This window comes from Monomorium pharaonis, chromosome 3 (assembly GCF_013373865.1).
Source record: "Monomorium pharaonis isolate MP-MQ-018 chromosome 3, ASM1337386v2, whole genome shotgun sequence".
In the NCBI taxonomy this organism is placed as follows: Eukaryota; Metazoa; Arthropoda; class Insecta; order Hymenoptera; family Formicidae; genus Monomorium; species Monomorium pharaonis.
Window position 1 is genome coordinate 4,000,373 of NC_050469.1, and position 25,015 is coordinate 4,025,387.

Here is a 25,015-nt window from a genome sequence, read left to right on the forward strand (position 1 = left end):
AAAAACAATAGATACGAATATTGACTAAAGTAGCTTTTAAAATTAAAGTAGCTTTAAAAATTTTAAAATTCACTTTTTGTTCATAAAAAAATAATAAATGAATAAATAAAATTTCTTGGTATGATAATTTTACTAGATATTATTGTATTTCCAACATTTTCAGTTGTTAAATAAAATATAAAAAATTTAATTGTAAAATAAGTTACATTTTCAGTATAAGTACATATAAATGTAAAAAGCATTACATAAGAAAATGAAAAATCTCAAGAATATAGCTTCTGCAATATTTCTTGATCAGTTTTTTTTTTCTCTGATGCTTGTTATCGATACTTCTTTTCCAACACAAGTCACTATATGAATATGTTTCCGATAAATCAAGTATCGATATTTTTCATTCGATATCCTGATCCTGAGGTAGATAAGCACTGAGCCATCCAGAAGGTGATCTATGAACATAACGACAGATTATTCAATCCCAACAGAGAGTTCGAGATCTTTCTGATGAATGATGATTGTTCTGCGGAATATCAATGTCGTTGCTGCTACAACAAGAACAGAACTGGGCAATTATTATTTATAGCACGAAATAAAAAACAATGTTTCAAAACTTTATCATTTAAATTATAAATATGAAAATAAAATCATATCTGTGTAAAATTAAAAAGTAAATTATATATAAAATGTACAAAAATATATAAAACAGTTATTTCGATTTATTTCATATAATATAAACGAATTTATTAAAAAATAATTATATATTATTATATATTATTATACTATTATTACTATAATAATAATAATAATGAAATTATTTATCAGTGGAGATTGATTGAAATACAAAAATTAATTGGCGATAATTGAAACATTAATTATATATCAGTTTATCAACATACGCAATTACGCAATAAAGATTAAATTTATTTATCTAAAAAAATGGCTAGTGTAAGATTAGAATTTATAGATAAATTATTTTATTTACGCAAAGCCCAGGACTGATTTGATCAATAGATTTAATCAGATTCGATCTAACTTAATTATGTCATTAGGACATTTCTCGAAAATCGGCCGGAACTGAAAGAATTTGGCAGGCCCGCGTTTATCTCTCTTGATGAAAAATGTGAAGAACCCGCGTCGACGCGAATATAATCGTGTCGTATCTATTTTACCATAGGACGTCCGCGAATTCTCGAATGTGGTTGGCACGAGATAATGCATTCTCGACTTCGAATTTCCAGAAAAAAATGGTCACTAATGAAATCTTGGTCCCACTGCCAGACGAGAAACACAAACAGAAGCGGCGCGCTTTCTCACTTTTTCTCATCTCTTATCTCTGATAAAATTGAGTGCTCGCGCGTCGCCCCGACACTTTTGGAAATTTCCTCGTTCGATGTGTACGTGCCATTACGTAACTCCCCGAGGAGTGCGCGCACCACACCCTGAACAGATATCCTAAAAAATGGTACATGCCGATAAACGATCCGGCGCAATTCCCCCCGGATTCCATCGTTCCGACGACGACGCAGTATCGGTGGCGCGCGCCGGCCGGTCACACGCGCAACCGATTATTTGATGGCTCGATTCGTTTCCTCTTTTTTTCCCTCTCTTTTTTTTTATAGCACGATCGCTCGCGCATCACAATCCGTCGTGTTTCCCCGAGCAAACGAGAAATGCGACGCGATTTATTCTACTTTTCCCGGCAATCTGTTATGGTTTCGTCCGACCTTATGCGCGCGCATAACGATCGATATTTCCGCGAGTCATACGAGTTGCATACGAATGTATGCATCCGGCGACCAGTGAAAACCGTCGCGGGCTACGAAATAATCGTGTAAATTTGGAATGGCTAGGTCTCGGAGCCTTTCCCCATGATGGGGACTGAAACCGGTATGGTTTCGACGTGCCAGAGATTTTAAGGCGCCGTGCCACGAGGACGAATTCACGCTCACGTGTCGAGCGGAGAGAGAGAGAGAGAGAGAGAGAGAGAGAGAGAGAGAGAGAGAGAGAGAGAGAGAGAGAGAGAGAGAGAGAGAGAGAGAGAGTGTGTGTGTGTAGCTGCACCGCAGCATCGAAAATCCGAAACTAGAATCTTATCTTTTCGCCTCCAACTTTTTACACCTGTGCGCGCTTCTCTCCGCGCGTCTTGTGACAGAAGACAGAATCGATGTGCCTCTTTCTTTTATCTTTTTCATTTTACAGAAAAGAGCCCGCGCGCTGTTTTAAGATCGCCCCGGGTGATATACGAAATCTTGGCGTTCCTTTCATTGCGGAGGCACGTAATGTAACGTTCAATGCGAGATTTCGTGATCGAGGGGCTCGCTGCAGGCCGTGACTTTCCGAGCCGACACATGCGAGATTCCCGTTCGTTAAATATAGATCCTTCGAAACTGCGGTCGGGAATCACAGGCACGAGACGATAAGAGCAATGCGGAGGGGGGGAGGTCAGCAGGATCGAGAATGCGATAAATTAATCGCGATAAAAGTTCGATACCGTGATGACTTCTTCGAGATACGAAGTGACCATATATTTTTTAAACTCCTTGCGAGGAAGGCTCAAAGAATTACAATAGTATAGAACTGATGGAGAGATTTTGCGGTACCTAGTTGCGAAAATGAAATTAATGCGAGAAGCCTACGTTGCAATATTTTGCCATTTCTTTCATCAATCGTTTCTATGTTCTTTAAAACCGAGAAAAATTGTTCGACAATTCGTCATCTTCCGCTACTTAGGCGTCGAAACTTTGACCGAAGTCATTAGACAATGACGCAACCCGGGGAGAAAAAAAGAGGGGAAGAGAAAGAGTGAGATATGACGATGCGAAGAAGAGGAGGAAAGAACGACAGGTCGCGGGAAAAGAGAGTCGCGGCTTTCCAGTCGCGAGAGGAAAAAACGCGCCTTGGAGGCGGCAGACGTCAGCCGCTGGTGCAATGGAAATTTCCAATGGCTTAAGGGTGGGGAAGAGGTAGGCGCAAACGGGTGAGAGAAAGAGAGAGAGAGAGAGGGAGAGAGTGAGTGTGTGATCGAGTAATCGAGTAAGCGAGCGAGCAAATCGTAGGGGGTAATCGTCGGAGGGAAGGACGACGGGTGCGGAAACCGGCAGCGATCGACTCCTGTCGTGGTATCGTGGAAACCGGATGCGGCTTTTGCCCACCACGGAGAGAAAACTCTAGATGGAGGCGAGGACTGCGGGCTCGTGTGGCCATCGCGTGCGCACGGGGGATCTTACCTTCGTTTTTTTCGCGAAGGGCGGCAGGCATAGGGGCCATGGTTGCATCATCTGTCTCTTTTGGAAGCCCGGCATCCTGTCGTCTCGCGTAGGCTACTGTCGTAGGGGATAAGGGAAGAGTGAGCGCGACTGCGGTCCTTTTTCACACTCTGTCGTGGGCGAGTGCTGCCGACCCGTGGTTTTTCGTGTGTCTTACAAGACCAGCTGCTGGGGTGTCGTTGTCGTCGTAGTCGGAGCGCCACTGCTGTCGTTGCTGTCGTGACTCGGCGCCGGGTGATTGACGCGAGCCTCGATTGATTGTGGGTTTGTCGGTTTATCTCACCGAATATGAAAATACTTCCGGCTCCGGTGTTTTGGTTCAGGCTGTGAATCTCCGGTGGTCCCTCGTGGGCGACGCCGATGACACACCGGTGGCCGTCGTCGTCGGCTAGGTCGCGCTGTGTTCCTCACTCCTCGTCAATGCGCGCGGCCGGCGCGTGCAGTGCACTTCGATCGGCCGACGGACGCGTGCGTGGGTGCGTGCGTGCGTGTCCCGTATTGGTTGCGTGCGCCTACGCAGCCGATCCACACGTGGCTCTGTTGTGACAGCGGGCGGGCAGGCAGCCAGACAGACAGACAGACAGACAGACCTCGGGCGCTGCGCGATAGAACGCTGTCCGTCGTTATGCTGTCGTTGTCACTCACCGGCAGCAGTTGCAACCTATTGAAACGCGCTTTCTTTCCGTGCGCCTTCGATCGATCCTACTCAATATTGTATCGCGTCTATGCGGTCGGTTCGCGTGCCTGAGTTAGTCGGTCGATCGGATAGGCGGTTGGTTGATTGATTGATTTGGTCGACGGATGCGGGTGAATGTGTACGTGTCTCTGCGTGCGTGCGTGCGTGCGTGCGTGTTTGCGTTCGTTCGTTCGTTACGTGCGCTCGGTGTTCGTCGTCTTGGACGAGACCTGGGTATGCGGACGTTGCCGTGGCGTTACGCACCCTCGAGACGTGACGCAGGGAACGCTCGGAGCCTAAATGAGACCGTCCTCGCGGGCTCGCTACCCGCGCCTCTGTGATCCACCACCTTCACCGCACCACTACGCCGGCTCCGAGTCGCGAGTACGATATAGTTATCGGCTCGCTCCTGTTGCTCCGGTCTATATGAATTCTTTCGAAAAGCTACTAAAAACCTGGATCCCACACCACGTGAGAAGAAACTCCTCTTCGCAAGAAATTAGATTCCTTTCTCCCTTTTGCGGTTGTGGGGGGTTGTCCTTTTCTTTGAATATCTGTCGCTGCGTTGTCCTGGAAAATTCCTGACGTTTTCTGACTTCGGGATTCAGGGATCTCGATTTGTCCACTCTGTTTTCTTTTTTTCGTCTTTTTCTTTCCGTGTGACGTCCCGGTGCGTCCAGGTACACTGTCGCTTTGTGTGCCTCGTGTCGATCTCTTCGATCGTCCGATCGCTACACTCTTACGGTTTAGTTGGCATGGAAAAGTCTGGTGTTACGTGTGTTTTGGGGAACTTTGCTAATCGGTTCGGGAGGTTTGTCTCTTATACACACCGCTGCGGACCTAAACCACGCCTCTTTGCGTGGGGGAATGCGTTTTCGCGGCGTCGCATCGCGACTGTGGCCGCGCCGCGCGTGAATTTGCCAGACCTCGGCGAGGCCTCGAGTAGGAATCACCCGGATACGAGGAATAGGACGCTCTTTGTCCCGAGCGGTTAGGTATCGCGCCAGATTGCGTCAAGTTTGATCATCTAACCGGTTAAATCAACCGATCGACAATTTCTTTTTATTTCTTTTTCTCTCTTTACGTCTTTTTTTTTTTAATCGCGTGATGTGCTCCCCGAAAATCAAAATGTCTGTTGCGTTTCGTAGTGATGTTAACCAATGGGTAACCTCTCCGGGGAACAATGCTTATAAATTATAAAAGTGCGTTCAGGGAGATAAATAGAGATTGTGACGCGTCTTGTTTGATCTCTCGACTTTCAAAGGAATTTTTACTGTTGTTCGTAATCTTCACTTTTGATAAATTTATTGTCTTTTCTCTTTCTTTCCTACGTTTTTGTCTTCAATAAACTTCTTTAGCGATTCTAACTAACGAACTTGGCGATCTTAACAATACGTTTATATTAGTTTTGGACAGGCATCACTTTAATCTTACTCGATTTTATATATTGTTAAAATGCGAAAAGAGTTTGAAATAAAAAGCTCTTTTGTCGGCACCTCTTTTGAGTTTTTTTTTTCGAGTATTTTATTATTAAATATCATGAATATTTATTACAGGAGTATTAATCACATTTATGTGAATAATCTAAGATCGATTGTTAATCATGTACACAATATATTTTTTATATTTATATTACTGAAATTAAAAATAATTTCGTAAATATTATGAAACGCAGATTGATTTTAAATCATCCACTGATAAACTTTCCATGTTCCAAAGTCCCTGATTTATCAATTCATTTGCAAGTCTCAATTATAAACTCAATAAAACAGATTTTTTTAAGTATGAGTAATACATTTTATCATCTTGTAAAGAACATCTGTGTTTATATTAATTGCGTCATAAGAAATATGTGTCAAGATATAAAATTTGGATGTTACGTACATTCCCATATTTTTCTTGTGAATTCGGGATACAGTGCAACATTTTCATATATATATAGGGAAAAAATTTAAAAATTAAAGATATTTCGATCTAATTTTGTATATTAATAGACTATCATATATTAAGGATCAAGAAATTTGTTTTGCAAAATCATGATCGAAATTTAATTAACCGTTTAAAAGCAACACTCTATTAACGCGAAGCAATAACGTCATCTTTTTGTCAAAATTTCAAAATTTTGCAAATCAAAATAGAAACAAAAAAATTTTTTATAAAAATTATTTTTGTTGGTAAAAAAATATAAGAAATACTCAAATGTCTCTTACGTTATGAAAAAGTATTATGTAATAAAACAATTTTATAATGATATACATACATTATTTATATAATGATAATGTACTTGTTTTCCAACTATCAACAAGATCTTTTCTGTATCATTGCATCATTGCGCGTTACATTTTCACGCGGTAATTTGAGAAACAAATTGCACCGATCTCTCTGATCTATCTAATTTTTATGCATATTAATCGATTCTTTTGAGAGCGCTATTCACGCTATCCATTATGTATAACGTGCATTTCACACCGTTTGAAGCATTTGATTTTAAAATAGATTTAAAATAAATATATTCCTCGATATACAAAATTAATGTCTTATTTGTAATAATTTTTTTAATATGTGAATATTTTGCGGCAAGAAAGTAATACTTGAGTAATATATAACAGGATAATAGGTAATCAAAAATAAGTTATTCCATTTTCTGTCAAACAATGAATGAAAGAAAACAAATTTTTTTTTAAGGCACGTAATTAATCATAATTTGTTTAACGTAAAATGATCAATATAAAAGATATAGATAATTTGTGTAATAATTTAATTATACGCAAGTGTTCTGAAACTGAATTGAGTCGTTAAAATAAAATATCGTGCAATATTCGTATTCTATCGTCGATTACGTTCGACGTAGTTTTAAATGGCGCAGTTTCAGCTGCCTATGGAACATTCGAGACGTTTCACGGTCCACCATATATGTCAGTAGTCAGTCCTGTCTCCGTACACGCCTGTTGGCACGTACGCTTCTCATCCCTGCCTTGAAAGTTTTCCCTCCCATCTCTGCTCTGGAGATTCTTTTACACGCTCGGATACACACACGGAAAAAAGTTTGGCACTACTGCTGCATCATAGGTGGTAGTGCAGCGCCACCTCGCATTTAGGACTACAGAGTGCCAGTTTTGGGTAACTGGCAGCACTAAGCGCCGGGAGAACTGTTCTCCCCACCCTGATGGGGCAACCACTGCACTTTAAGGTTAGGAATGCTGCGGTGCGAGATTGGGACAGCAGGGCTCCCGATTGGGACAGCAGGGCTCCCAAACTGAGAGAACTGCCGTGCCAAAGAGAAGTACAACAGCGCACTCTCATTTCGTACAGCTGTTACACTAGTTGGTGCTACTGTAGTGCCAAACTTTTTTCCGTGCAGCAATACGGTTCGGTGTATAATGTTAGACACAGACAAATTTTTAATGTTCGGCATTTCTCCTGTTCGCTATTACTTGTTATTGCTCCATATCAATTTTTCTATCTTTTATCACTCGCACTCACATATTATCGTACGATCTATTATGCGTGCTAATATTTAGATTCCTCTATTTAGACTTGTTAATTATTTGATTTGTTTGACGATGCTGATAAGAGAGCGCAGAATTTATACCATCCTTATAATCAGCTTTCCTATCTGAATGCCTGCTAACGAGTGCTCAGAATAACAGTGTCGTAGACATTGAACTACTGTCACGGACCTTCAACTCGATACGTCGCTTGATTCTTGGCAATCCAGTCAGAATGTCTATGGTTCTGTTAGTCTCGTGCAAGTTAGTAAACTAAGACAGCCGAAATAAGAAAGATAGCTTCCATGTCTAGATGATTTTTCTTTTATTGCAGAATAACATTTAATGAATTATTTGCAAACGCAATATAAGGCAATATAAATATTGTCTTTTTTATCATATATCGACTTTTTATTTGATTACAATTGAATACAATTGCACATATTATTAATTTGTAATTTTTATATATGTATTTCTTATACGTGTGTATATGAATTTTTTTTATATATGTTATATATACATATATATTTTTATGTTTATTTTCTCTTCTCATATCATTAATGAAACAAGGCTTTTTATCATATCGCAAACAGTATACTTTATGCTTCTTTATGTCGAACACGGACTACACGGTAAATCATCGTGTTAATCAATGCTTCAGGTGTTTTTTTTTTTCATGTTTTTATAATTGCTCCTGTATGGATCATAATTATAATAATCGTACGTTTTTTATTACGCTATATACAGAAATCAAGAATATTATTTTTCATTTCCTTTGTTATATTTTTAAATTAAAATATTAATAACAGTTAAAAAAAATAGTTTTTAATGTTTTTATTAACTACCAAATTAAAATCTTAATGAAATAAATTTTACTTTTAAATTAAATAAAGAATATAATATTGTTATTTATTTACGCTTCATAAATGACTGATCACAAGTGTTGTTATAAGTGTGCATAATTTTTCACTTCTTATTTAACTAAAAAATAAATATAGTTCTGTTATTTAACAATTAAAATATTATTTTTAAAATTTTATTGTAACTTAATTTTTTAAATCTTTTGTTAGAAAACTTGATATTGAGTTTAACACAAAAATACACACATATATTTATGAATCTCTTATTATCAGAAATCCAAATCAATATAAACTATAATAAACGCTTTATAACCGGTTTTTTTAATCAGACCAAAATTGTAAACCGTATTAAATTTCTATTAAATTTACAACAGCGAACCGTTAAACTATTTTTGGTTTGCAGTTCTTTTTGGTACATTCGGTTCTTGCAATTTGTTTTTACAAGACGTTTTTATATTATTAATTTAAATTATTTGTTGTTTTCTTGACTAGTTTTGGCTGGTCTTTAATAATACTTAGACTGTGACGGAGCCAATGTTATGATAGTTGCACTGTACATTTCAAATATGACATGTCGTATGGTAAATGATTAGCGTGGAAGCTTTGTTTTGACTCTGTATGTACACGGAAAAAAGTTTGGCACTACTGCTGCATCATAGGTGGTAGTGCAGCGCCACCTCGCATTTAGGACTACAGAGTGCCAGTTTTGGGTAACTGGCAGCACTAAGCGCCGGGAGAACTGTTCTCCCCACCCTGATGGGGCAACCACTGCACTTTAAGGTTAGGAATGCTGCGGTGCGAGATTGGGACAGCAGGGCTCCCGATTGGGACAGCAGGGCTCCCAAACTGAGAGAACTGCCGTGCCAAAGAGAAGTACAACAGCGCACTCTCATTTCGTACAGCTGTTACACTAGTTGGTGCTACTGTAGTGCCAAACTTTTTTCCGTGTACTATTTATCATGTGAAACGTTGTATTGCGTCAGACATTGTATAAGCTTTGACTACATACGAATCCTCCGAAGGCGAGAAAAAGATTTTAAGTCAGATTTTTAATTGATACATTGGATGAACGTTGAAAACAGTGATCAAGGCGCATTGAAAAAAAAACTAATCTCGAAAAGTTAATATTGTAATTTAGAATTATGTTATAATTAAAATATTGTTATAATTTAAAAAATTGGTTACAATTTTATGTTAGTTTATTAGTATTATATTATTGATTTAAAATTATTAATTTATAAGTTTGTGTTTTTCTATTGAATTTTTTAAGGAACTATATCTACTAAATTGAGACATTATCATAAAAATCTCGGTTTCAACGGCGAAGTAGAGGCTAATAAAGCGCATAAACATTTTATTTCTATTGAATTTTCTAAGGAATTATATCTACTAAATTGAGACATTATCACAAAGATCTCGGTTTCAACGGCGAGGTAGAGGCTAATAAAGTGTATAAACATTTTATATCTATCGATGTAGAAAATACGTTCATAATGTATCATCTGTGTATTTTTGTTACAGATAAATTTTTGATATTACTTTTATTTTTTTATTTTTCTTTTATTTGTATTAAGATTTTTAATATTTTAAAATTAATATCTAATTCACATTTATTTATAAATAAATAAATGTTCAATTTTTTAATATATGTTTTAAGTAATTGAAAATAATATTACTTATTAAATAATACTTGGTTATGAATAATACTTAAATGCTATTAAATATTATATAATACTATTAATTAATTATTATTACGTAATTACTTGATTAATATTATTAGAATTAAAAACTGAAACCATAACATAGAAAAAATTATAATTTGAATGGTTACTTTTACTTGACGAGGAACTGAAACAAAACCATTTTTTAATATTTTATTAAATTGTAACCGTAAGTGAATCGTAATTTTGTTTTAGTTCCCTTTGCTATGTTTTTAAATGTTCTATTATCTTTTGTATTTTATTATTCATAATTTTGACGATCTTTCTTCCGTTTTGTGATTGCGGACGATATCTGAAGCGAATTCTGATAATGATTGTCTGCTGATTTAGCGCAGAATAATCAATCGATCTACTTTTATCTGCAATACATTATATATTATTTTTTGTCTGTCAAGAATATAACAATCATTATTCACTTATCTTAGTAGCATTTGAATCAAGTTTATATGACTCAAGTGAACTTTGATCGATTATACTTTAAAAAAGAAAGTGATTGGCCACACTAATAATTTATTTATATATTGAATATATTTTAGCTAGACACAAATTAGCTACAATTTAATTAATTATTTGCAGTTCCACAAATTTGACATTAATTTTGTCATTAAACAGATAAAAAGTATTCTGTTGATTAAACAGTAATAATCATTATAAAAAAATATTAAAATACTTGGCTATTCTACTATGTCAGATTGCGACATTAGGAACTAAATAGGAAAAATATTTAATAAAAAGTTTTGCAAAATATGTTTAAATATTTTTAAATAAAACATTTGAAACCGATAGAATAGATACTTATAAAATATATCAACAAAAATTTTTTTATTTGGAGGAATTAAATTATTGATTTAAAATTCTATGTATCAATTTAACAATTGTCATAACTGTAGATATAGTTTAGTTTTTTGTTCTTGCTTATGCATAATTTATTTTTGGATACATAAGCATTTATTAATTAACAAAGAAACAGAATTTTCGATATTTCGTAAGTTGATTATATCAATTATAAATGTATTATGCACACAGTCTTTTATATATTTGTATTTTATTTAGTCTATTATTTGAAGCATTATATCATTTTATTTTTTTGTCATATCAAAAATGTTGATGCATCACTGCAAGTAATGACGTGCATTCTTTCTAGTGACATTATAATAACAAGACTTTCTTAAGTGTAAGAGCGCCAGTCAAAGTTCTTTAAACAACGCCCCAACAACAAAATAAACTCGTATCTCACTCTAATCAATTACGTTTACGATTTATATCGTATATTACGCTATGTCATATTGAATGAGTTCATTGTACGCACGTTTGATGAAATGATTACACCCTATTAAATACACTTATTTCACAATTTCCTACGGTCAGTCATTCATTAACATCGTGAAATTTGTATAAACGTGAAAAGAAGAAAATATTTAAAAAATTAAAGATAATCATTTAAGAAGAAGAGACATCAAAATAATTATAATTAATTTTGGAAATATTACAGATAGTAAGTACTGTAATATAAAGTAAAAAACAACAAAAATATATACATTTATGAAAAATTTTTATGTATGTGACATTATATAGTATATGTGAATATTATTGATATAGACTTTATTACACAACTGAATTTACTTAATATAAAGTTCAAATTTCTGGTTCAAAGCATTTTTAGGAAAGAACAATGTTCAGGTTCGATGATTATAATTCGTAATAATGCCATACAAGAACAAAAAAAAAATACATTAAAACATCATGTATATGAACGATAAATCGGTTTATTGCAAGATAATAAAAAATTGTCATTGACGACGTTTAGTTTCGCATTTACTTTTTTCTTATTATGAAATAAGCATGTTGTAGGACTGGAGAATATATTACAATAGAATAGATTTTTCTAGAGTACAAATAACAATTGTGTCCAATAAAGTTTTTCCCCCAAAATATTACTTATATAAAAATATTAATCAAAATATGATTACATATAAAAGTGATAATAATGTAACACTTAGTTTCATATAATTTATTACTTTTGGATCGAAAATTTGTCGCCATTTACAAAAAAATTACTTATTTTCTAGAAATTTACATTGAAGAATTTAGATACATATATAGGTAAATTGAATTTGACTTTAATATCGAATACTTTATTGAAATATTTAATTTTAAAAATCTCACCATTTTTTTGTGAAATAACGAGATCTGGATAAAGTTAAACGGCTGCGCCTCAGATTGATTGTTGCCTGTGGAATTGGAAATTTCGGAATATCACGAGAACTTTCCTCGTATATATTAGTAGGGAACGAACAAGCGCAGTCTATCTCGCTGCCGTTACTACTGCGTACTATGCAAAGCACACTATGCAAAGCACACTTCTAAAGTAACCACGACGCATCCCGATAAGGTATTCATATTCATTCGTTTTCCATTTCCCACTTTTAAGCGCGTTTACGTCAGCACGATCTGCGCAATGTCGATCCCAAATTTGTCACACTTTGGCAAGTTCGCGTGCACTCTAATGTATCAAGAGTCACTTGTTTTTTTTTTTTGCAAGCCTCATTTCACGAATCCTTTTTTGAATAAAATTTAGTTGATCGATGAAGTAAACAATTTTGACATGTTTTTTTGTATCTATTATTTTATTCGAATTTAGGAATCAGAGTTATTTATCAATACTATAATTATCCTGTATGTTGTATTTTATATTATGGACGCCAGCGTAGATAACGTAGAATTTTATTACAGCAGCTTTAATCTTCATACTATTTGTACTACTATACGGAGAAAAGTTTTTAGTAAAAATTACTATGGTAAATAGTAAGCGCAAACCAAGGAAGAAATTATGAAAATTTTTACTATTTTTTTCATCAAATTACCACAATATTAATACTATTTATGATATAATTAAAAAAATTTTTTTTTACGGTCCATGGGTATTATCGTACATAGTAATTTTTACTATAAAATTTTCTTCGTGTATTTATTTTATATGAAAATACGTTCTTTAGTACACATCTACTGTCATAGTCTTTTTAATATTTATGATGCTATTGATTAAATCAATATAAATATATGTCTTTTAACTGAAATTTTTACATTTTATAAATCGAAACAAATATGATGTAAATTGTTATAATATATTTTATTACAATGTTTAATTTTCGAAAAAGAAGCGTTTTTCTCATTTTACTAAAAAATTTATTCACAAGAGACTTTCTATAGTATATAATTTTCTACTCCTTCAGATACAATGGAATATTCTCCTCTTTATCTATTTAAAGTAGTTGATGCGAAAATGCGTTAGTAATCTTTTCTAACAACTTCAAACGACGAGTTCTGCCGGTAAGTTTCCTATGTTATTCCGGCGAGGACGAAGGTCAGGAAATAAGCGTGCATGATCGGAAAGTGCGTAGAGCATTTTAAGTTGATGTTGGCAAAAAGTCAACAGTCCCTTCTGTTAATGCGATTATATGCGTTTCAAATTTGAATAAATCGTATGAACGCAAGAGAGTAGTATTTACATTGATCTTACTTACGATAAATATCCTATAAAATATCCTATTATTTCATGTTTCATTAGCAAACGAAATCTGCATGCGTGAAAGAGGTATTCTCATATATGTTTAAATACATTTTCAATTTTCAATATGTTTATATTCTCTTTATGTTCGTATTTTCATATGTTTAAATGTTGAGTGCAGGACCAGTCGAGTCATTTGTTTAATACGAATGTACAGACCATAAAGATATAAGAATAGAGTAAGTAAGAGAGCCGAAAAAGCGATAGAGGAATAAAAAGAGAGAGCCGAATAAAGGCCCCTTCCATCCTTGTTCAATCGTGCATGTGCTGATTTAAACAAAGACAGAGAATGCCTTTAGTCTAGTTTTCTCTTTCTATCTCTCTATCACAGCCACTTAGTAATAGTATACAACTGTGCTAGTATACAACTCACGCGCTCTATTCTTATATCTCTATGATACAGACTGTCAGCCAAGATTGCGAGAAGATATCATGAAAAATGCGTACAAAAATTATATGTTGAATTACAACAAAAACATACAAATAGAGCAAAAATTATGTTTTTTTTTTTTTGTTTGTAAAGCTATTGTGAATTGGCTTTTGTTAGTCTCGAAAACTTTCGTTCTCCTAAGACTATCTTGATTGTTTAATGTAAAATTAAATAATCAGCAACAAATTAGAGATATTAAAATTAAATATTAATAAAATATATAATTCCGCGAAATATAATTAAATATACAACAGAATTTATATAATCTAAAATTAAACAAGGTAATTTTTGTTAGGCTAAGTCAAAAACGTAAAATCAAGCATTTTATTTCTGGTCTCGAAGCATTAAATAACAAAGAAATAAATGTGTATAATGAAAAAAATACTTTTAACAAATGTACGTCACTTGTGGTTATTCATATATTTATCATTGTAAGCCGCAAGATGTTAGTATCTCGTCTGCATATGTTGACCAGAATTATTGAAAGATGCAAAACACTTTATTAAATATGCGCGGTCTGCGCTAGTCCTGAGTTAGTTGAATATCAATTCGCCACATCGCAAATTATTATCTTTTTTTATTTATTCTTCTGTTGGCGCAGCAGTAAACCTGTCCACGATAACGATTGCTATATGAGTTTTAATTAATTACTCAAGACGTAAAGCGAGACGCAATTGGAGAAGAATAATTCTCTTATTGCAAGATTCCTTCCCCTATTGTGAGACGAAGCCTCGGAATCCTCGATTGTGTCATACAAATCATAATGTGAAAGGATCTCTTACATATGTAATGTTTTATATATAAAATATGTTCTAGTAGCGTAAGCATCACTAAATATGGTTGATTTTTATGAAATACAATTGTCGCCCATTATTTTTCGGTTGTTGAGCCACTCTGGTATTTTCCTTAACGAATTCTTGACGGAATTATGCCTATTTTAGAAAATTTTTAACTTTTTAATAATAAATATCATCAATCATCATTTAGATCGGATCTTGACCTTCCTAAAAAAACAGGAGGAAGTAGGCCAAATCGGGTTTTGATCTCCCTCAATTTTCATGAAATTTCTTTTAAAGATTTTTTTAATTTTTACAAGAACATATTAGCTCAATTTCCCTTACACACACATAGTCGCAAATTTGAAATATATGTTATATACTTAACTCTTTATTTTAAGAATGATTTAATCAATGTTGGTAACACGCCAATAGGAAACGATACAGATAAAAGTTTCAAATATTTTCAGATAAAAGAAATGGTAAAAATATTGTATCTTTTTTTATTTATCTAGAATTCTTTTATTTGTATCATTTTCCATTGATATGTTATTGGCATTATATATAAGTTTAAATAGTTTTTGAAACAAAGTATAATTTATATTTTAATTTCTGTTTAAATTTTCCCCAAAGGTTTTACATTTACATGTAAAAATATAAATAATCGATATTACATTATACGTATACAATGTAAATTATGTAAATTTTATTTTGTGTGTGTTGCATATATAAATAATGCTCAATAGATAGAAGATTTAGATTATATAAAAAATTATGTTTTATTTTTCTATTTTTAATACGTTTTTATTTTATTAATAATAAAGATATACTATTTATAATATATAACAAATTTATATTTTAATTATTATTTTGCATTCTGTTACAATTTGTATACAAAAATGTACATTGCTTGTATTATTTACACGAAAAAATTTGTTTACAGATATCGCGTTAGCATAACGTAAACAATGCATAAATAATCTATGTAATCTTGAAATTTACGGCGCAACTCTGCTTTTAATCAAGTCTGCATGTGTATACAACGCGATGAACTTACAATTCTTTTATGTAAAACATGCTTTTGATCTTCAAAACGCAATAGAGAGTGCTAATTTCAAAGAATGGTATAATCGCTCAAACAAATTTGCATTTGTGCAGCATGCACGCGCGTTGCAGTTGACACGTTATTCAATGTTTACTTATTTCAAGGCGCGACGCTGGCTCGCGTGTGTCTTTTTTCTTTTCTCATCTTTATCTGCTCGAAGTTCGAACAATGTCGATGTCACGTCGTTATCAAGGCGGTAGTCGTGAACTTGACCCGTGACGCGACTCCCCGGCGCGAGGAGCCCAGCCGCGGATTTACGAATGTTCGCACGTGTATCACGCGCCCGCACGCGTCGCTCACGAGCCCGTTCCGCGCAATCGGGCGCCGTTTCACGATCGTGCGTACGCGCGTATCTTTTCCCCCTTGATATGATCCCATTCCCCACCCCGTTGTTGTATATTGCGGCTGAATCACTGTTGATCGGGGTTAATTGATGGGACTGCTGACGTTGTTAACGACCGAGGAAAAGTACCTGCCAGATATTTCGACAGGCCCGCATTATTACGGCGTGAGAACATTGTGAGGAAATGCACTTGCACAATGAGGAATCCTCTTTCAAAGAAGATGGAAAATTTTCATAGCTTTCCCTTTTCCAAAAAGCATAGAAGCGCCTGTCCTATTAATATAATAAAAACGTATCTTAAAATAGTTAAAATAATAATTAATATTTAGGATATTATATATAAATATAAATAAAAGATTAATATTTATATATAAAATAGATATTAGTAATGATTATCCCTTTTTTAATCAATTTCTTAATACGTTATATTTTTATCTAGTGTTATACAAACTATTAAAGCTGGCTTAATGTAACATAAATAATAACTAAATTTATAAATAAGAAAACTATCTTATCATATAATTTATAACATTCTTAAGTCAAGAGGTTCTTAAAATTTTTACTTTATTAGTACGTATATAATATAATTGAGTATCTTAAAATCTTTCATTTTAATAATGTAAAAAAAGCTACTCTTTTAATAAAGAAAAAGGTGAATGAAGGAGATGATAAATTTAATCAGCAATTCCTGATCTTAGCGAAGAAATAAATAAACATTATTAGTAATCTGATTTAAGTAAAACTTAAGATTTTGAAATTATTTTGTGATCTGTTTTATATCGTTGTGAAACGAAAGTTGTTAGGATATTACACTCGTCAGGATATTATAGTCGGATGTTCGTAATGTATTTTCTTCGCTTTAATTTAATCGGAATTGAGAAAAGTTATTTTTTGACACTTTTCTTAGAAGCGTTACATTATGTCGCGTTATACAATCGATTTCGTAGTTTTCACTTGGGCGCGAACGACGGAGACTTTTCTGCGAGAATTAGGGTAATTTGCTCGTTCGCGCTTGGTCGACAAATCGGAAAAACAAAGACGATAATTTTCGGGAAGGAAGAGTTGTGACGCAGAGAAAAGAGAACAAGTTAATTAGATTATTAGCACAACGAAATGTCTCAAATGTCCTTCGAGAATCTACATTGTTGAAACATTTGAAAGGAATCAAAAAATAATATTATTTAATTTTCTTAAGTAACGATTGTTAAATATACCACACTATAAAATCTTTTTATATCTTTTTTCCCTATTAAAATTCTGTGCGATTCCTTTTCAAGATCATAAAATTAAATCGGTCGCTCTTGACGACAGTCACTTGACCACGAAAGGTCTTCTACAAGCATTTATTTATTTTCTTTTATAGTTTGCTTTAAGAGTCAAAGCGGTATCGTAAATTGTCTAAAAATAAAGTTTTCTACTTTTTGATATTTGTCCAATATTATTAAATACATTATATATGTAAGTTTTTTTTTTAAATTAAAATTATATACGATTCTTAAAGTGATAAAAGCATATTGATCCGTTTTTAACAATAGCGACTTGAGCACGGAAGGTCTTCCACGAGCGTTTACTCAAGTTCTAATAAAAGCTACTTTAATATAAAGCCGTATCACAAACCGTCTAAAAATAAAGTTTTCAACGCTCCTCATTGATCGATTGTTAGACCGTTAATTGAACCAGGCGCGATTCCATCTCAAAGAAATAATCTGGCTCGATGAGTCCGATAATAGCGCAATTAATTAATCCGAGCAAAGAGTCTTGACTTGATGCCTTTTCTCGAACGTTCGAATGATTAGTACGCCGCACCATTAACGTGCACGATCGCTATATCGATACGTATCGGCCATTCCGTAATGCGTATTTCCGTACGTGCGCGCGAATAGCAATGAGCTCGTTTATGTCGTCTGATAAGTTATCCTCTTCCCCCCCGAGGAGGGCGGCTTTTGATTCATTTCAATCTCGTGAGTCTATTCGCGGAATCGATAAAATCGTCCACGGCGAAACGCCCGTCATTGCCGTGAAAGTGCTATTTTTGTTGAATGAGAGTGCGAAGATGAAAGTCTGCCAATACTTAGATTGCTTCATGAAATTCACTACAAGGCGGACGCATTTCCTGATGAACTTGAGTATCTTCCCATTGATAACGTGACTACCGCAACAGGAAAAGGAGTAAGGTTTGATAATTGTCGGGTTATAATGAACAGTGTAAATAGCGTATCGCGTGATGCGGACGATTGCGTTAAAGTTTCTGCGCAACGCACTCGCAATTTAACTCGACGTATTGCGACCGTTTGACCGTCATCCTGTCGATAATGATATCGTGCGGATTAAAGAGCACGCAATGCTTACAATGAGTATTTAATGAACAGTACAATAATGCTGTTGTTATATCACGAGTTGTCTTTAATGCAATTGGTTTAATGCAAATACAGATGTATAAAACATAATTTTATTGAAGTTGACGAATCTTCAAGAATTTTTCAAGATTTTATTAAATCTTTTGTGTGTTACTATTATTAACATTTTTTAATTAATAATGTAATTATCGTAATTATATTAGGGTAATGCAAAAATAATCGGTATTTTTTCTATTTTTGAAATAATGTAAAAATGTGTTTAATAACTTGTTAAATTATATGAAATGTATGTTGTAGGGACAGTTGAAAGTATTATCTAGTATATTCGACAAACATAGTATTTTATTAACAAAACGTTATTCTTATTATGTTTTGTTATAACCTAATGATAATACGGTTTAAAAATGCTTATTTCAACAAGTCGATGTTTTATCTTCTATTGTTAGAAATAAATTAATATTGCATTTTGTATCGATATCGGATAATTTTGTCAAATTTTGATGTTTAATAAATAATATCTCGATAATAATACTGAATATAGTCAATATCGGCGCAAATCGATGTCAAAGACGCACCATCTTTGAATAATAATTCTAGAATATTCTATATAGCGTAATTAATGTGCATTAATTATCTGCGTTAAATGTCGAATTATTTTTGTAGAAAGAATTTTATTTAATTACAAAACACAATATAGAGAGGTGCTGAGGATTATTTTGGTAAGCAAATATCGAATACTTTTGAACACTAAATTTTAAATGCTACTATATCGAATTTTATGATTCCAATTGTTTATCATAATGAATTAATTACAATTGTTTAATGTGCCGACGCAATGTCTGTGAATACATTTCAATGGAATATGAGTCCATACGAAATGTTTCCTTTGTAACTGTATTTTGAACCTTTTTAGTAACATATTATTTTATAAGAACGAGATCTTATTACAAAGTAAATATAGTGATAAATAAAACCTGCAAAAAGGAAATGTTAATAGGATACTTTTCGCTTCCAGTATTATATGTATATACATATATATATATATATTTTTTAGGATTTCATTTGAAAAAAATGTAAAAGCTATAAATTTGAAACTAGATACATTTATTCTCTGATGTTCGAACATTTTTTACACATTTTTTAGAAATATTTGAAATATATATTTTTGATAATTATTTTTTTTTTTGCTTTTTTAAAGATTTCTTTTATCTGGGAAAGTCAAAAAAATGCATCGAAAAAAAATGCGTTAAAAAATTTTGCAAACAGTTCTTATGTTAATAAAAACTTTTGGATTTCTCTTATCTTTTTGATCTCTCTCTTTCTCTCACTCAATCAACCAACGTTTAAACTATTTAAAAAATGTAAAATAGTGATAAGTTTTTTGAAATCTAAAAGGAATATTTTGTTAATATATTATACAGTGACTTTCTGTATCTTAAAATTTATATTGCATATGTCATATGAAGTTTATATAAAGAATATAAGTTAGAAAGTGTCGTATACAAGTAGAATTAAAGAGCTAAAGTGATCGTTTTGATTAAATGAACAACTCCGCGTATATATGCAACTTGATTTAATCAAAATATATTGGCGGGCATTACGTCAGTAATATGATTGAAGTAAATTTATCATGACGCAACATGTTACTTACAGTCTGACAACAATGTAAGATTTAATATGCCGATAAGCTTGGAAAATTCCAAGACATCCATGAATTATCCAACGCAATAAAATGAGAAACGTACAGGATATATGTATAGCTATTAACTATAGTATAATTGTTCAAGTACATTATTGTAAAAAATCTCAGGAATGTATGTATGCGGAATGTATATATTCAACTTATACTTTATAAAAGTATAAGTTAAATCTATCTGGAGGTATTAACATGGAATTATTACGTTATTACGTCTTTATAATCCTTCAATATCAAGCTTCAATAGCTACTTCTTAGGTCAAATCCAAAAGTTAAACTAACTCGATAATTTAAACTAACAGCAATAAAAAAAGTAAAGATATTACTAATATATTTACTATTGAACTCAGAAGTATATATAAATATTAAGACAAGTTCCCAACATATTAGACCAAGATTTCCAAATGTACCAAAAGTATAGATCACAATCCATTTGTAGAGATCATTAAATTTTTCACGTATAATAATAAGTAATTAAAATCGAATTTTAAAATAAACTACAATTATGAAATTTCTTGTGCATGAAAATTATTTCAATATTGTCAAAAGTATCATCAACAGAATGAGGAAATAAGCGTCATCTTCACATTTTTATACTTTTTTATTATGCATTAAAGAAAGAAATTTACAAAATTATATTCGACAAAAAATGAAAAGTGGGAACAGTAAAGTATTAAAGATAAAAATATATAATTAATTTACATCTTCTCTTACCCGTGTTTTTCATATTCATAAATTTTTCATAAAGCTATGTAGATGGATGTCATTTGTCATTTGTCGTTTTAAAAAAGGAATTTTTGTGTTTACACTTTGGGAAACTTTGTATTAGACATTTGTGAAATGGATTTTTACAAATATTTTTTTTAATGCAAGAAGTTGATCAATATGTTACTTACCTAGTTAGTTTTGTCTTATTGTATGCACCACAGTACAAGTTATATTATTATAAAAATATAGTGATAAAATTATATATCTTCTATATAAATAAAAATGTAAATGTTTGTTCCTCATCTAAGATTTCCGTAAGTTTTTCACCGATTGCTTTGAAATTTTGACACAACGTTGCATTCATAACCGGGAGTGTTCTTATGGGGTTTGATTTTGGATATACCGATGTTTCAAAAATGATGGCCATAATTTAAGTGTAAAAAATAGTTTTTTATTAATATTATTGAAATTTTGACACATTGAGACGGGGAGAGACCGGGAGAGACGGGGAGAGACGGAGAGAGATCGGGAGAGACGGGGAGAGACCGGGAGAGACGGGGAGAGACCGGGAGAGACGGGGAGGGACGGGGAGAGACCGAGAGAGACCGGGAGAGGCGAAGAATGTTTCTATTGTGTTTAAATTAAGGTAATAAGAAAAATAAAGATGGCTGTTATTTTATTGAAAAAAAGGAACTTATTTAAAACAGTCTTTTAAATGGATTTCTAAATCCATGGCAGCTTTTAGAAAAAAAAGTTTTAAGTACGTGAATAAATGAATATTAGATTTATTAAAGATAGATAAATGCTTATTCAAAAATAAAATAAAAAGAGCAACAGTAAAGCAAGGCTCTTGAAAGTTAAACAACGAAAGCAAAGAAAATTTGAAAAAAACAGCATAAGAATAGAGAGTCACAACAACGCGTGGCAGGGCATAGCTAGTATACATATATACATATACATATATATATATATATAATTTAACTCTATATATATATATATATATATATATATATATATATATATATAAAATTTAACTAAATAAAACCGCATTTTCTTTGTAAGTATATATTACAAGTACTATACAAAATAATAATTTTTATACTTTACTTACTATTTAGCTATTTATAAAATTTTTATAATAATAAATATATAAAATTTTATAATAATAAATATATAAAATTATAAAATTTTGATAATAAATTTTTATAATAGATAGATATACAAGATATAATATGGCGTATATTTTTTGCCAGTATTTTAAAAAATTTTAATAGCAAATAGTTGTCAATGATCACCATGGCAATGAACATATTAAAGATAACAGTTGTCTCAAAAATTGTACAACTGTAATAATTGTATCATATATTTGATATTCAAAATTTTAGTTTGAAGATCTAACAGATCCCGACAAACTTCATATCTTCACTGTATGTGCGGCCCTGAGTTGAACAATTGCATATGTGCGTGCTTATCACGTCAATCGTCCTCGTCGCCGGCGTCTTCGTTGTTGCGATTAATTGGCCCAATGGTTTACTTGGGTCTGGAGGCGCGTCTAGTATGCTGCTCCGATCCCCCGGAGGGGGTCAATGAGAAGCTGGCACCCATTGCGCCTCCTTGTCTCTTTCTTTCTCGCACCCTCTCTAGAATGATCGTTGTGAATTAATCGACGAAGCGCCAGCAGACGCCGGCAAGATAACGACGGAAATTTCTTTCTCGTCAATCGAAGCCTTGATTGAGTTGTATCGGTATAAACAAATGTCGCCGACTTGGTGAACATACTAACTCAATTCGAGAGGGTATATCTATACGAAGTTAAGGATAGGTTATGGTATTTTTTTTTTAAAGAAACTTATCTATTGAAATAGATTATCTGTTATTCTTGATGCTAATATCTTTTCAGTCGTTTATTGTAAAAAAATATTAGAAAGAATTAAGAGTAGCTAATATTTGTTCTTCATATGTAAGAAACGAAAGTTATTTCTGAATTACAAATATTATTAGGACTGAATCTTTCATAGTCATAGTTCATAAAAAGAATCCGGTAATAATTTTTTACAACAATAAATACAAATATCCTGAGAAAAAAGTTATTGTATATTAGAAATTGTTCTTTAATTTAAGTATATGTATTGATACATTTAAAAAATAAATAAATGTTAGAAGAAATTTAGCCAAGTTAACTACTTTTTTCTTATTCTAATAGTTTAATAAAAGCAGAAGAATATTATAAATCTATACATTATTTAATTAAAATTGATGTATTGAAAACTATTACGCGAAGATATTTTGCGAGGTAGTCAGACTTCACAAAAATATTGTCTAAAATTGGACGTTTATAAGAAAAGGAAACCCGGACCCGGACAACTATTCACAGTGTACACAATTTTATTTTGTTACATTTTGTGTCGTACTTTGTTTTGTCTAGAATGATCTTATCTGCCATGATGGGCGTTTTTCCATCGCAGCATATTGAATTGTTAACAATCATGCATGTTAATTATGTGGTTACACATGTAGATAAATCCGTGAAATTCTACCGGACACGCTATACAATCGTATATGCTACGTCAGACGACACTTGATATCGCTTTGATAGGCAGGTATGGCGAGATTGCTCGGTTGAAGTGCGACTAGGATAATTATTAGGAAAATTAGATGAATGTGCCTCTGTTTTAGCTCTTATTAAATTTATCTTTATCTAGATAATTAAAAATTATTTAGCTAAAAATAAGATAGATTAACTAAAACTGATTTTATCAATTATAGAATTATTTAACTTCTATATATATTTTTCTATTTATCTTGTGTAGGAAACAAGAACAATACAGCAGTCTGTGTGTAATGTATGTAATGCAAATTATCAACGTTTTATATATTCTGGTATATTTCATAGTCTACAACAATTTATCGCAAATTGTTTTTTTTATACGCTAGACTTATAATCGAATATTATATATAGACAAAGTTAGAAATAAATTCGTGAACTGTTTTTCTTTTATTTGACAGAAATTCAAATCTACAAGGTTTTGTCATGAAGAATTTGCTTTCAAGCAGTCACATTTTATATCACATTTAATCATATAGCAAGGCATTGTGAAGACTATAGATTACCTTACGTGTTTATCTTCTGAGCATTACACTATCGTGTCCCTTTAATTCTAGTAATTTTGCTTGGGGTTTCTCTCTCTCTCTCTCTCTCTCTCCTTCTTCTTTTCTTTCTCTCTCTTTCTCTCTCATGTTTTACAGTATTCTTCCGTTCATCACAAAATGTCTGGCTCGCGTGCGATTACACTACGTTTTTGCTGAACGTGCAGGTTTACGTCTCGCGGAAACGATTTTGATAAGGGATGAACGTGACACCATGTGAAAACTGCACGTAGACGTAATATGTAACGGTAAATCACAAAGATCAGCACGTAGTTATCCATTAAACGCAAAAATTACTATTCGTACTTATATAGATTATTCCTTTATTATGTTAACGGAGTTACAATGTTTAAGAAACGGAAAGAAAGGAATCCGAAAAGGATATTGAAATTAATGCGTAATAAAAATGTTCTTTTTTCTCAACTGTCATTTTACAGAATTCATTAAAATAATGTTTACGAAAATAAACAAGAAAATTTTTATTAAAAAATGGAATGTAATGTTATAGGCATGTTTTATGTTAATATGCAGTATTTTTATTGTAATTTTTATGTAATTTTATGTATTATTATAGTAAAATGTAATTATACAAAATGTCCAATAATAATTGTATCCTTTTATCGACATCTAGAGCAAGTTAAACTAAATAAAAAAGTCCTCTACCATTTTAGCAATTTTGAAATAATTAATATAAATTTGTAATTAATGAAAATTCATGAATTAGCGTGCGCGATTCAGTGACAACAAACAGCGTTTACGATTACTAGAAGTATCGATGCCCAATTAAACGTTATCGTCGCAGTTTGAGTAATGGACAAAGTGCAGATTTTATCGTACTTAACAATTAAACCTTTAATCGCCGTTAATAACAGCGTCT

At 32.7% G+C, this 25,015-nt stretch overlaps 2 protein-coding genes across 6 annotated transcripts in view; one reads left to right on the forward strand and one right to left on the reverse strand.

Annotated features, from left to right (window-relative positions):
• Nucleotides 1-12,822, reverse strand: part of LOC105836835 (facilitated trehalose transporter Tret1) — a 35,083-nt gene extending 22,261 nt beyond the window's left edge. Inside the window, exon 1 of one of the 3 annotated variants that reach the window (XM_012681137.3) lies at nucleotides 3,225-3,299. In XM_012681137.3, the coding sequence (XP_012536591.1) occupies nucleotides 3,225-3,299 (75 nt within the window). Of the gene's footprint in view, nucleotides 1-1,166; nucleotides 2,961-3,224; nucleotides 3,300-12,174 lie in introns of those variants that run through there. The other 2 variants (XM_036284881.1, XM_028193047.2) reach the window with 2 other exon arrangements.
• Nucleotides 1-25,015, forward strand: part of LOC105828970 (RING-box protein 2) — a 70,057-nt gene that overhangs the window by 24,233 nt on the left and 20,809 nt on the right. The window lies entirely within an intron of this gene.